The following is a 15,112-nucleotide window of genomic DNA, read 5'->3' as shown; positions in this document are numbered from 1 at the left end:
TGGCCAACTGCCACGCCACCTGCCACGTCACCTGCCACAAGTTGAGAATTGGCCACTGGCCACGCCACCTGCCACGTCACCTGCCACGCCACCTGCCACAAGTTGAGAATTGGCCACTGGCCACGCCACCTGCCACGTCACCTGCCACGCCACCTGCCACAAGTTGAGAATTGGCCACTGGCCACGCCACCTGCCACGTCACCTGCCACGTCACCTGCCACAAGTTGTGAATTGGCCACTGGCCACCAGTTGTGAATTGGCCACCTGCCACGCCACCTATGGGTGTATTTTATTTTCTGTTTCTTCATAGGAGAGAGTATCGTCACCCGCTGGCGCTCATTGAGAGACCGTTATAGGAGAGATTTGAAGGAGGAGACAATGTCCCGCAGTGGAGCTGGAGCCTCCAAGTACAAAAAGGGTGCATTTTTTGAAATGCTGGATTTCCTGCGTAACGTGATGAGCCTAAGAAGGTACCTAGCCACTTTATAACATTATTTGACCAAGTAAACTACAAATAATAAAGTTGATCCACACATATAAATATCTGAATTAAGAGAAATGCATAATGACCTAGTATGCATATCATAGTAGCTCATTATAAATGAATTGATTCCCTGAGATGAAAGTCCCTGTATAGGTCTTCTTTCCCCTCTTACTTTGCTGCCATCACTCCTTGAGTGTCTGGTAGGTATTGGGGGTCATTTACTAATGGCAAATTAACTTTGCACTGCAAGAGCACTTGTAAGTACCGTCACTGTAGATCTGAGGGGTAGATCTGAAATGAGGGGAAGCACTGTTGATTTTATCATCCAATCACGTGGACGTTAAAATACTCTTTTTTACTTTCCTTGCATGTCCCTCTCAGATCTACAGCGACTGGACTTCCAAATGCTCTGATAGTGCACTGGTAGTGCAAAGTGGATTTCCCTTTAGTAAATAACCCCGACTGTGTTTCAGGGGGTGTTGATAGGTAACAGTCAGACAACTTTGTCTATTTTTTATATGCAAATATGTTCAAACTAAGTATTCCAAAAGTGGTATGTAGGGTTGACCACAGCAGTATACACACACATGGATCTATGTATTGTTGAAACAAGTCTGAATTGACCTTTAACCCATCTACCAACCAATATTTTACAGTACAGCCACTAACATCAGTGAAACGGAGGAGGAAACAGATACTGAATTTTCGCAGCCAGATCCCATGGGAGAAACAGGAGTCACAGAAAGTGAGGCAGCTGAAGATGCCACTAGAGCTGCAAGACCGATTCCACCAACCACAAGTGTGCCTGTAAGTATCAAACATAAAATGCCTACTTTTTTAAATATTGTCAAAAGATAATGTGCTAATAGATATGTGTTCCACCCCTCAGATTCGTTCAGTTGGTTCAACTGTGAGAAAGCGTCCACAAAAAAACAAATTAGATAGCGCCATGCTGAGCTTCATGGAGGAGATGAAAGCAAGAAGACCTGACTCCAACGATCCTTTTTTGGACCCTAACAACGAAGACGCTTTATTCCTAAGAAGCCAGTACCACCTGCTACAAAAAATGAATCCGGATCGAAAACTTGATATGCGCCTGGCAATTGGCCAGTATATCGGTACTTGTCTGAAGGCTTCTATGTCAGGAGACCCTGTGCCCCAAGTTATCTCCCCTTCCCAACGCCAATTCTACCCCGATCACCCACCACCAGCTCCCTACACTCACCGATTCCAACCCAGCCCTATACCCCATCATTACCGTGCCCCTGCCTCCACTGCCCAAAATTTTCCAGTCCCACCCCAGGCACCCAACTATGATCCCTCTCCTTCCCAGGGGACTTCACGATCTGATTCCTCCCTTTTCCCCACCCCTTATTATCAAGATCTATAATTTTATTTTTTTTGGAAATTTTTGATACGATACTTTAATAAATTGATTTTTGCCCCTTTTTGTGATGTGTATTTCATTTTTTTTTTATCTTTTACTATAAGTTACAATCTACATGTTGCGTTCATAAAGTTCAAAGAAAAATAGTAGACTGCATGAAAATGATTTTTTTTGGTATTTTATGTGAAAAGAAACAAACTGATATATCATAGGGACATAGGGACATAATGACAATTGAAGCATGAAAGCATACACTTGTAGAAATCTTAAATGTAGAAATTAACTGGCGTTTTCACTATGACAAGTAAGACCATGCAAATTAAAGGGGCGAAACATGTTACTATAAAGGTGCAAATGATAAATTTCCTCGTGACTGTTTTTACACATATTGATACTGCCACGGAACCTCTCCTTCTGGGGACATAAAAAAATTAGTAAAATTGTCACGCATGGTAATAGCTGAATTGTTGGGTCGCAGTCCGGTAAAGCGCACAGATGGTAGGTCTACCTCGTCCTCTTCCTCAACAGAAATCCCTTCCTTCTCGCGGATGACATTGTGGAGGACACAGCAGGCTTGGATTGCCAGTTGGGCATTCTCCACGCTAAGTTGTATAGCGCTATGAAATATGCGCCATTTGCCGCTCAAAATGCCAAAGGTGCATTCAATAAGTCGCCTTGCACGACTCAAGCGGTAGTTGAAAATTTTCTTTGGGGTCGTTAAATTCTGCCTGGCATAAGGCCTTAAAACATGATGAGAAAGTCCAAATGCCTCATCAGCAACTAGAACATGTGGCAAATCTGGTCCTACAGTTGATGGTAGTGGTTGATCTGCTGGGAAATTAAAGTGTCCCTCCAGTATTCTTCTCCCCATTACTGATGATGAAAATATTCTTGCGTCGGCATTCGATCCATAGGCTCCTATATCAACGGCAATAAATTTGTAGTTACTGTCGCAAATTGCCATTAGCACTAGTGAAAAATATTTTTTATAATTGAAAAATTGCGAGCCAGATCCTGGTGGCATCTGGATTCTGACATGTTTCCCATCCAGAGCTCCAACACAATTGGGGAATTGAGTTTTTTTCCAAAAGCCTGTCGCAATTTCCTGCCACATGGTAGCATCAGGAACCGGCATTGCAGAAGAACGAAGCTCCTCCCATATTGCTTCGCAGGTCTCATGCACTATCACTGATATGGTCGATATTCCCAATAAAAAAAAATGGCTTAGTGACGTATAAGACACTCCAGATGCAAGAAACCTAGGAAGAGTAGAAGAGTAGAAGAAATTACGAAAGGAATCCAACATTACACTGGACATAATCAAGCTAAATGGCTGGCTGGCTGGCTTACCTGAGGGTAATGAGAAGTCGCTCCTCTGGAGGCACAGCAAGTCGCATGTCTGTGTTTGTACGGTATAGTCTGGGATGTAATTTTTCAAGTAAATAATCAAACGTTGTGATCGTCATTCTAGTGAAATTAAAAAATTTAGGAGGGTAACGTCGCAAATCTGCATATTGCAGCGCAAAGAAACCCTCACTTGGCCTTTTGAGGAGCATGGGATGTGCCCAGTACCTGCGTCCCCTAGCAGACATCTTCCTGGTCAAGCTTTTTTTTCTCCACACATAGTACATCATGACAAATGATGTCACATTCTGATCATAATTCCCCAAATCCATCGTAATCAGCAAGTACAGTGAAATACAGCAATGGATCAGGAACAAAACAGCCGGCTGTTAACATACAGGAAGAGGAAATCACACTGGGGGAAACAAAGAATCATGGGAAAATTCTTGAAAAGATGATTAATAAAGTTCTAAAACCAAAAAAATAAAAAAAACGGATCAAAAAACGGATCGAAAAAACGGATGAAAAACGGACCAAAAACGGACGTCAACGGACGGAAAACGGAACGGAAACGGATGTAAACGGATGGAAAACGGACGAAAAACTGATGAAAAAACGGATCAACTGAAGGGAAAAAAAATAATGTAAAAACTGAACGGACGTGTGAAAGAGCCCCAACAGGTGGCAACCCTAAAGGGTATCATACAATAATCAGCTTTAATTTATTCATGCAAAACATGTATCCCAAAAGGAAAAAAAAACAGTTTGCTGTAACTGATTATAAACTGTTATCTGGAGCTTGGCTTCAATTTGCTAATACCTTTAACACTCCCCCCCCCCCTCCAACATGACAATTCTGCTGTCTGCCGTGCCTCATCTGCTCATGCCTCCAGAGTTGTCTCACTAATACAGGAGGTGTATTACTGGCCAGATCACCAGGTGAAAATACTGTAGAGGGAATAAAAGCGAAATACAGTAAAACCTTGGTTTGTGAGCATAATTTGTTCCAGAAACATGCTTGTAATCCAAAGCACTTGTATATCAAAGCATTTTTTTTTACAGAGTATAAAAGAGAAGAGAGGCGCCTCTAAGTGTAGCAATAAGTTGCTAAATGTTGTACCTCCATTAAATGTAACTATATTGCTACACTTAGAGGCTCCTCTCTTCTTTTTTATACTCAGTTGTGACATGACGCTACTCTTATATCAAGACATCGCTTGTATATCAAGACAAAATGTATTAAAACATTTTGCATGTCTTGCAAAACGCTCTCAAACCAAGTTACTCTCAAACCAAGGTTTTACTGTAAAGGAAAACGGATGCAGCCAACACATCTAATGATTTTGTAAACTGTTACAATTTTGGTTTTAGGTTCAAACCTCTTTCAAAAGGGTTTGGATTTGGCGTCTAAACACAGTTTTTTTTTTTTTTTTTTTTTTTACGAAAAAGCAAAAAGTTTATTGAAGATAAGCAAAAGGTTACAGTCCAAAACACTGTCATCCCTAGTTTGAGGTATACCCAATGTAGCGTATACCCTGTACACATGATCGTTTTTTCCGAACGTGATAAAATTCGTCGGAATTTCGTTCAAGCTGTCTTGCGTACACACTGTCAGATCAAATTCCGACCTTCAAGAACGCGGTGACGTAAAATACTACAACGAGCCGAGAAAAATTAAGTTCAATGCTTCTGAGCATGCGTCGACTTGATTCTGAGCATGCATGTTTTTTTCTCCGTCGGAAGTTCCACACAGACGATTGGAATTTCCGCTAGAATTTTTTTCCATCTGAAAAAATAAAACATGTTCTCTTTTTAAACTCAGACGAAAAAAAGTCAGATGGGGCCCCCACATGGTCGGAATATGCAAAAATTCCATCTGACTTTTTCCATCGGAAATTCCGATCGTGTGTACAAGGCATTAGTGACATATATCGGACGTTCAGAAGAAAAAACACTGGGAGATTTTTAGATGATATTCTATTCCTCATTCAACTGGCAAATTGAGGATTAGACAGAGTATTTTTGGTTTTGAAGATTTTCTAGTCTCTTCTGTTTTTCATTATTTCCTGCTCTCCGTATTTTATAGGCATGTTTATATCAAATTTTATAATGCAACAAATGTGCCATTGTATCAGATCACATTCTCCATGTCAGGGCATTGGATTAGTGCTACTAGAGCAGGGGTGGGCAATTATTTTTTCGATGGGGCCACATGAGAAACTAAAAATATTTTGGAGGGCCGGGCCAAAAGGCTAAACTCAATACTGCATAAAATCAATTGTATTTCTTTATAAAAAGCAGTAAATATCATTGTTGGACAACTGGTACGAGTACTTGTTATAGACATGGCACAGGAGGGGGACAGAGGCTGGGGACATGGCACAGGAGGGGGACAGAGGCTGGGGACATGGCACAGGAGGGGGACAGAGGCTGGGGACATGGCACAGGAGGGGGACAGAGGCTGGGGACATGGCACAGGAGGGGGACAGAGGCTGGGGACATGACACAGGAGGGGGACAGAGGCTGGGGACATGACACAGGAGGGGGACAGAGGCTGGGGACATGACACAGGAGGGGGACAGAGGCTGGGGACATGACACAGGAGGGGGACAGAGGCTGGGGACATGACACAGGAGGGGGACAGAGGCTGGGGACATGACACAGGAGGGGGACAGAGGCTGGGGACATGACACAGGAGGGGGGCAGAGGCTGGGGACATGACACAGGAGGGGGACAGAGGCTGGGGACATGACACAGGAGGGGGACAGAGGCTGGGGACATGACACAGGAGGGGGACAGAGGCTGGGGACATGATACAGGAGGGGGACAGACGCTGGGGACATGACACAGGAGGGGGACAGAGGCTGGGGACATGACACAGGAGGGGGACAGAGGCTGGGGACATGGCACAGAGGCTGCAAATAAATGATCATATCACTTCTTCACATCATCAGTATGCTGTGTCTTCATCCTGTGCCCCTTTCACCTCTCCACAGATCTGACCTGTGGAGAGGTGAAAGGGGCACAGAAGGAGGACACAGCATACTGATGATGTCTAGGTAGGATAGCACTTCACACTCTGCTGCTGGACTGAGGAGGACTCACCAGACAAGGCCAGGGCTGTGGCACTGAGGGCAGGCAGCAGGCGTCGCGAGGAGTCCTACTCCAACGAAGAGAGTGGAGACCAGGGTCCACTCCAGGTCCGGCACCAGCATGGCGGCTGGCCGACTGCTACAGTCAGTCAGTCGGGCGGGCAGAGCAGGCAGGCAGGCAGGCGCACTGGTCGGTCTCCGTCTGCCTTCACTCAGTCCACTCCGTCACAGTGGAGGTGCGTCTGCAGTGTGTCCACTACATCTGCTGCTGTGTGCTATCCCGCCGGTGCCGCTCTCCACAGAGTCCACACATTCTACGATGTACCTCAGTTTCCCCGCGCTGCTCTTTTGAATAGGCTGGCAGCAGTGTTGTTAGCGCGAAAATGCGCTTTGATAATTGGCTGCGCGGCGGGTGGTGGTGGGCTGGGCGGTCAGAGAGGGCGAGGCTATGCATAATGTAGGAGGACTAGACGCTGCCTGCGCTGCGGCTCACATTCGGATCTTTTTACGGGCACATTTCCCTTATTACGGACTTTTACGAACAGGGAAAAAGTGCCTTTTATTTACGTACTGTCCGTAATTCTACGGACGGTTGGCAACTAGGGTTGTCCCGATACCACTTTTTTAGGACTGAGTACAAGTACCGATACTTTTTTTTATGTACTCGCCGATACCGATACTTTTTTATAAATGTGTCCCCAAATGCAGCCATGTCCCCCGTATAACAGCCATGTCCCCCGTATAACAGCCATGTCCCCCGTATAGCAGCCATGCCCCCCGTATAGCAGTCATGTCCCCCGTATAGCAGCCATGTGCCCTGTATAGCAGCCATGTCCCCCGTATAGCAGCCATGTCCCCCGTATAGCAGCCATGTCCCCAGTATAGCAGCCATGTCCCCCGTACAGCAGCCATGTCCCCAGTACAGCAGCCATGTCCCCAGTATAGCAGCCATGTCCCCCGTACAGCAGCCATGTCCCCCGTACAGCAGCCATGTCCCCAGTACAGCAGCCATGTCCCCAGTATAGCAGCCATGTCCCCAGTACAGCAGCCATGTCCCCAGTACATCAGCCATGTCCCCCGTACAGCAGCCATTGTCCCCCTTACAGCAGCCATTGTCCCCCGTACAGCAGCCATTGTCCCCCGTACAGCAGCCATTGTCCCCCGTACCTACTGTTATCACCGCGGCGGGGAACATTACAGACAGCGTTCGTTTGAACAGCTGTTTTCCCCGCTGTGCATAGACACTCCCCCTTGGACGGATCTGTCCAATCGCGAGCAAGGGGGAGTGTCTATGTGACTCCCCCTTGCTCGCGATTGGACAGATCCGTCCAAGGGGGAGTGTCTATGCGCGGCGGGGAAAACTGCTGTTCAAACGAACGCTGTCTGTAATGTTCCCCGCCGCGGTGATTAACGTGGCAGCGGCGGCGGTTGCGGCGGCGGCGGGGGGGGGGCAAGTATTCTATTTTAGTATCGGGGGTATTAGCGGGAGTACGAGTACTCCCGCTAATACTCGGTATCGGGACAACCCTATTGGCAACACTGCCCAGGGGCCGGATTAAAAGGTCCGCCGGGCCGTATACGGCCCGCGGGCCGTAGTTTGCCCAGGTCTGTACTAGAGTCTGTATTCTGTTTACAAGAGGCTTACAAGAAAACATCCTGTAGTCCGTTCCAGGAGAATGCTTGTAATCCAAATCAAAGCGAGTTTCCCCATAGAAGTCAATGCAAACAAAAAAAAATTGTTCCACCTTGACGTCTATGGAATGCAATACCACATATGGCCAGAGGTGGGGGGCGCCGGAGATCCTGGCAGAAAGGTTTAGGGACAGCTCGGCTCGGGAATGGAGTATTTCCAAGTTTTTATGAGTCGGCTCCGCTCAGCTCTGGCGCCCCCACACCTCGTGGCCAAATGCGGTATTGCACACCGCTGTGGCTTGAATCCTGCTAGTTTTGCGAGACAACACTGGCAAACCGAGTCAGGTTTTTCCCTGCAAAAAAAAATGCTTGTATTGTGAAACGCTCGTTAACCGCGTTACTCGCAATCCGAGATTTCACTGTAAATATTTATCTAGTATATTTACATACATATATTTTGTTTCCTTGTTTTTAATTAACTAAAAAGGTGCATACTTTCATACAATTACCCCTAATATAATCAATAAAGTCTGCTGATGATATCACATTAGTACAACTATTTTTACTACATATAAAAAGTGGAACTTCCGCTTATCTGATCCCCCCCCTCCCTTCGGTGCCACATTTGGCACTTTTCAGGGGGGGGGAGGGGAGTGAGTATTTGTTTTTTACAGGTCACCTGTCCTAACTTCATGCCCAGAAAATGCTATCCAGATCATCCAACATCATTGTTATAGCCTATGGATTATTTTAGGGAAGGATAACTTTTTTTTGAGCTCTGGAAGATTTTACCCCTTTCATGACCAGGCCATTTATTTTTTTTAAAACAAATAGCGCTTACTTTTGGTGGTATTTGATCTCCACTGGGTTTTTGCAATATAAAAACAAAAAATACAATCAACGAAATTTTAGCCAAAACGTATTCTGCTATATGTTTTTGAAAGAAAAAAAATCCCCAAAAGTGTATATTAATGGGTTTGCGTGAACGCTATAGCACCTACAAATTATAGTATATACAGTTAACTCCATATATCGTTGGACACAGGCACAATTTTTATACTTTTGTCTCTGTATGCCACCAGAATAAAATTAAAATAAAACAATTCAAAAGAATTAGAAGTGCAGACTTTCAGCATACGGCACCCACGAGATGACGTCATCACGCGCCACTGGGTGCGTTCCTCCGTGGAACGCAGAAGTGTGCGGCGCGAATTAGTGCTATGCACTACACTTGCCGGGGACCTATAAACAGAACAGTGTGCAGACTGCACACTGTTCTATTATTGTCGGCCGTAGCCGGCTTGGCTACTTTTAAACTATAGTTAGGTACCATTAATGCCTTAACTGGGAACCATCCACTCCTGGATCAACGCAGGCAACCTTGCTGTAGATGCTGCGGACACCCTGGGATACCCCCCCCCCCACCAGGAGACCCTCCAAGCAAGAGTCCCTTGCTGCTGCAATACTCTCTATATTGGAAAACTCTCATCCCTGCCAGTACTATTACAATTACCCGCTTCGCATATAGCCTTTACAAGTACTGTATTTAAAATTGGCTTATTTAATGCTATCCTGCTGCTTGGGATTTTTTGGCGTATCTTCAGCTGACCGCTGAGGAAAACCTTAAAGAGACATACACTTTCAATTCAATTATGCTAAAGTTGTCTCTCTTAAGTAAATTGCTATTGCTATTGCATACGGTATTCTCATATGCTACGTACCTGACATACGTTGTTACTTGTATAAAGGCTTCGCCCTTAAATACTGAACATGTTCCCCTAAACATTTATTTGCTGGAGGTTGGAGGCATGTTGTAATACCTCTGCCCTTAGTAGCTCAACGCATTCCTATATGTGTGAGAGAGATGATGTAGTGACCCCCCAAACTCCTGTTCTCTGATTGGAGTGACGCCTGGGGTCCAGTACTGAAATCTCACATAACATAGTGAAGTGCATTGAAATCCTTTCTAACCGCAGTTGTGGTTCACTCCCGTTCACCAGTGCCGTTACACTCAGAGGCAGAAGAGAGAAGGGGGAGAGGGGAGACTTCAGTTACAGACAGAGATGGATGGTGAGCTAATTCATCCCTTGGCAGTCAGCACCTCCCAACCAGATGTATCTGTGTCTGCTGGTCTTCAAATGTCCCTCCCCCACTTCCCTTTTCCAATTGGATTGGAGTGTGGACAGCCACAGAGGGATAGGGGCAGGAGGAGGAGGAGCAGATCAAGCCCTCTTTCCTCTCCCAGCTGTATGTGTTTGTGGGGGGGGGGGACAGATACTCTCAGCTTAGACAACTGCAGCCAGAAACCTGCTGGGAAGCCATGGTCCGGTCTGAATAATGTGTCCGGGTTTCAGGTGGTCTGAAACCCAGACAAATGATTCAAAACCCGAACTGTCCAGGTGAATCCTGGACAGATGGCAACCCTAGGTACCCTCTCGTGTAGTGTGCACAGAGTCGACCACAACTAACAGACACTACTCGTTCCAAACAAACAGTAGTGAGGGGGGAAATCAGGGGAATGTTACAAGGAGCCAAAAAAATACAATAAGAAAAAATGTAATGCAAAAACCATTACAGGGCCATTGATGTGTATGGATTATTAAAAAAAATAGATATATCATTTAGTGCCGCTTTAACCGCTTGCCGACCGCCGCACGACAATGTACATCGGCAGAATGGCACAGCTGCACAAAGGGGCGTACCTGTATGTCCCTTTTAAAGCGTGGCATAGTGGGCGTGTGCACCCGCCACATGCATCGTGAGTGTGCCCGCGTTTCCCACAGATTCGATGTCCACCGGGTGCGGCAGAATGGGGAGATGCCTATGTAAACAAGGTATTTCCCTGTTCTGCCTTGTGACAGGACACTGATCTACTCCTCCCTGTCATCGGGAGCAGTGATCTCTGTCATGTCAATGGTAGCCAAGCCCCCCACAGACAGTTAGAATCACTTTCTAGGACACACTTAACCCCTTGATCACCCACTAGTGTTTGACCCCTTCACTGCTAGTGTCATTTACACAGAAACAGTGTATTTTTATAGCACTGGTCGCTGTAAAAATGACAATGGTCCCAAAAAAGCGTCAAAAGTGTCTGATGTGTCCGCTGTAATATCGCAGTCATGATAAAAATCGCCGATCACCGCCATTACTAGTAGAAAAAAAAATGCCATAACTCCCCTATTTTGTAGACGCTATAACTTTTGCGCAAATCAATCAATATACGCTTATTGTGATTTTTTTTTTTTTTAACCAGAAATATGTAGAAGAATACGTATTGGCCTAAACTGAGGAAAAAAAATGTTTTTTTATAGATTTTTGGGGGATATTTATTTCAGCAAAAAGTAAAAAATATTGCTTTTTTCAAAATCGTCACTCTATTTTTGTTTATAGCGCAAAAACTAAAAACCGCAGAGGTGATCAAATACCACCAAAAGAAAGCTCTATTTGTGGGAAAAAAAGGACGTCAATTTTGTTTGGGTGTAACGTCGCACAACCGTGCAATTGTCAGTTAAAATGACGCAGTGCCGAATCGCAAAAAGTGCCCTCGTCAGGAAGGGGGTAAATTCTTCCGGGGCTGAAGTGGTTAAAACCCAGATTCAGTGAGAACTTTAATTTTCGATCTTTGGCTAGACCTTAAGTGCTTCTGTCAAGTTTTATTGCTGTCTGTGACCCCACTGAGGAGATTTCACCTTACTTCCTGTTCCTCTGACAGCTTCCAAATTGAATTACTATAGTTCAGTGCATCCAGACATTTACAGGCTTGTGTTATTTCATCGTTCAACTGAGCTCTTGTCTTGTGAAAAGACTCCCTTTATAATATATGTTTGGGACATATGAGGTCATGGCTGAGTCTGTTGTGAAATTACTCCAAACAATCATCCGCAGCAATATACTCCACATTCACCAAAATCTCATCCTTAAAAATCAAAAGATCAAGTACAATTAACTAACACACAAACACAATCCAAAATGCGGTGTTCCTGCTTTTCAACGCGGCATTTTGTTTGCATATGGCAGCAATTATGAGCAGCCAGAAAACGACCCTGTGATTTATACACGATTGTGTCTGCGAAAGTTTAGACTACTTGTTGAATATGAACGATTATCTGTGCATTACATAATTAACAATGACCATTTCCACAGGAAGTCTTTTTATTTTACTACTATTACAACACCTGTTATTTAACAGCGCAAAGTGTCTGCGTCCTTGAAGGGTTTCACGTTTTTCACTTTAGAGTAGCATGAGCTCATCTTTTGTTGGCACAAAGGAGCTAACTGGCACAGCACACATGAACATTTCTACCCTACCAATATGGTAATAACAGATCTTTTTCTCTTTAAAATAATGCTACTTAGCTAGACCTACATGCTTGCCAGAAGCAGCTTGGATCTTGGAAAGCTCTTGTTTGGTTTGAAATCATTTCCAAGATTCAAATCCAGCCTTATTAATCGTTGTTCTTTTGTTTCTTTGTGAATGTGTTAGAAGTGTCAAAGGACTAAAGCCTAGTACGCATGATCGGATTTTCTGAGGACAAAGCGTAGGACTTTTGTCCGAAGGGTGTTGGCCAGGAATTTGTCTTGCCGGCCAACAAACACAAAACTACGTGGTTTTTCAGCTCTTTAGCGCCACCCTTTTGGCAACTTCTGGTAATTTTGTGTTATGGTGAGCATTGCGTCTGAGCATGCGTGTTTGTACTTTGGATTTTTTTCCGAAGGACTTCTGTACCCACTTCAATACTGTCCACTTTCGCCCCCTTCCTTCCCAGGCCAATTTTCAGCTTTCAGCGCTGTGGCATTTTCAATGACAATTGCACGGTCAAGCTACACTGTACCCAAATGACATTTTTATAATTTTGTTCACAGAAATAAAGCTTTCTTTTGGTGCTATTTATTCAGGACTCTGTGTTTTATTTTTTGAGATATAAGCGAAAAAATTGTAGGATTTTGGAGAAAACATTTTTTTTCTTCTTTCAATTTAACTTCCTGGCGGTATGATTATGTCTGGATTTTTGTACCAAAAGCGGTACAATTTTTTGGATGGAAATTTGGCGTTTTATATTGTAGGCCTGTAATTCTTAGGCCCCGTACACACGAGGAGACATGTCCGATGAAAACGGACCAAAATCCCCGCGGACAGAGAACGTGGTGACGTAGAAGAAACCAACGTTCTCAAACACGGAAGTGCAATGCTTCCGCGCATGCGTCAAAATCAATTCGACGCATGCACGGGATTTCAGGACGCTGGTTACACGTCATAACCAGCGGACATGTCCGATTAGGTGTACTAACCATCGGACATGTCCGACGGACAAGTTTCTTAGCATGCTAAGAAACTTTTGTCCACTGGAAACCTGTCCGCTAGGCCGTACACACGGTCGGACATGTCCGCGGAAACTGGTCCGCGGACCAGTTTCAGCGGACATGTTCGACTGTGTATGCCGCCTTAGGAATAACTCACTTAAATCTGTCCAAACAAGAGTCTAGTAGACATCCCAGGTATGATAAAGTTTGAAACACAAAATCATAAATTATAATATAATAAATAACTATAAATAATTATAACAAATAATAATGTAATTATAATAAAAATTATTCAATAATGTAATCAAATCAAAAACACTGAAATTTGCTCAGTTGCAGAATTGTCGCTGTCAATATTTTTAATCGCTATCGCTCAATTCTGCAAGTGATTCTAATTTATTATCACTGTTTTCTAGTTGGTCTGAAAGCACTTTTAATGTAAAGGGACACTTTTTGGTTGCTATGGACAATCTCCAGTTTCCAGGCAGAAAGAACAGTTTTTATTATATAAAAGTGCATGCAGGACACTGGGCAGACCACTAGGCACAAAGGGTGTGTGTATTTATTTCATACAGTACTGTAATCTGTAAGATTACAGTATACTGTATGTGTATTGTGTTTTTCACTTTTTGAATTTGGTGTCGAACTGGTGCATCCCTGTGCGTCGTAACGTCGCATGGAACAGAGCTCGGCGGCACTGTGAATCGAGCGAGGAGACACAGTGGAGGAGCCCGCACACACAGCGGGGACATATCGCAGGATCCAGGGACAAGGTAAGTAACTTCCCCCTGTATCCTGCAATGCAATCTGGCTCGGGGATACCACTTTTGGTATAAAAAATTCACCCCGAGCCAGACTCGGGATTACCGCTAAGGAAGAAAGAAAGTTACCACCCCAGGTGGATTGTGTTAGGATGATCAGTATGGTCTCAGAAGATCAAGGGTGCTGGCAATGCACAAGGCAACAAATGGAAAAAGAAAATATGGACAGCCGCACTCCAAAAAACCTTGACGGTTGTCTTTATTTAAAAAAGGAAAAATGTACTACAAGTCACAGCACACAACACGGGAGTAAAACAGCTGACGCGTTTCGCACTATAAATTAGTGCTTAATCAGAGCTATGATTAAGCACTAATTTATAGTGCGAAACGCATCAACTGTTTTACGATAAGGAGGTTAAAAAGAAATCCAAAAAAAATCGAATTTTGACAAAGATTTAAGCCAAAATGTATTCTGCTACATGTTTTTGGTAAAAAGAAAAACGGTTAAGTGTATAATAATTGGTTTATGTGATCACAGACAGATGTACGCAGGTGATCATGTACAGATGTGTGCAGATGATCATTGGGACATATGATTTTACTGTTACATATGTGGGGGACAGGTGTGTATGGGCCTTAAGAATAATATCTTTTCTTTCTTAACCACTTTATGACCAGGCCTTTTCTGACACTTTTTTTACAAGCAAAAATCTGTATTTTTAAAATCTCCAAACATTATAATTTTTTTTTTGCAAAGGCCATAGAGAATAAAATGGTGGCTTTTGCAAAAAAAAAATTTACATTTCAAGTTTATAAAAAAAAATCTTGAAGTGAAATAAGACAGAACATTTGCAGATTCAACTGCTCGCAGTACAGAACTGTGATGTATGCATAGATATCACATAGATATCACATTACACATTACACATAGACCCCTTTCACGCTGAGGACGTATTGCAGGCGCTATAGCGTTAAAAAAAGTGCCTGCAATCTGCCCTTAAAAAGCTGCTTCATTGTCCCTGGTGTGAAACCCTGAGGGCTTTTTACACTGGAGCGTTGCGTATACAGCTCCTCCACCGCTGCTGCCCAGTGAAATCAATGGGACAGCGCG

General features: G+C 44.1%; 2 protein-coding genes across 2 annotated transcripts; one reads left to right on the top strand and one right to left on the bottom strand.

Annotated features, from left to right (window-relative positions):
* The first annotated feature begins 251 nt into the window (after window positions 1–251).
* On the top strand, window positions 252–1,934 carry LOC120918580. The gene is made up of 3 exons (XM_040330241.1): window positions 252–470; window positions 1,141–1,291; window positions 1,374–1,934. The coding sequence occupies exons 1-3, from the start codon at window positions 379–381 to the stop codon at window positions 1,872–1,874; spliced, it is 744 nt and encodes a 247-aa protein (XP_040186175.1). The 5' UTR covers window positions 252–378; the 3' UTR covers window positions 1,875–1,934.
* Window positions 1,935–2,033: 99 nt separating this feature from the next.
* On the bottom strand, window positions 2,034–3,754 carry LOC120918579 (putative nuclease HARBI1). Its single transcript, XM_040330240.1, has 2 exons — window positions 3,222–3,754; window positions 2,034–3,130 (listed from the first exon to the last, which is right to left on the bottom strand). The coding sequence occupies exons 1-2, from the start codon at window positions 3,545–3,547 to the stop codon at window positions 2,251–2,253; spliced, it is 1,206 nt and encodes a 401-aa protein (XP_040186174.1). The 5' UTR covers window positions 3,548–3,754; the 3' UTR covers window positions 2,034–2,250.
* Between the last annotated feature and the right edge of the window lie 11,358 nt (window positions 3,755–15,112).

Source organism: Rana temporaria, chromosome 12, assembly GCF_905171775.1.
Source record: "Rana temporaria chromosome 12, aRanTem1.1, whole genome shotgun sequence".
NCBI lineage: Eukaryota > Metazoa > Chordata > Amphibia > Anura > Ranidae > Rana > Rana temporaria.
This window is presented reverse-complemented; position numbering and strand designations above follow the sequence as displayed.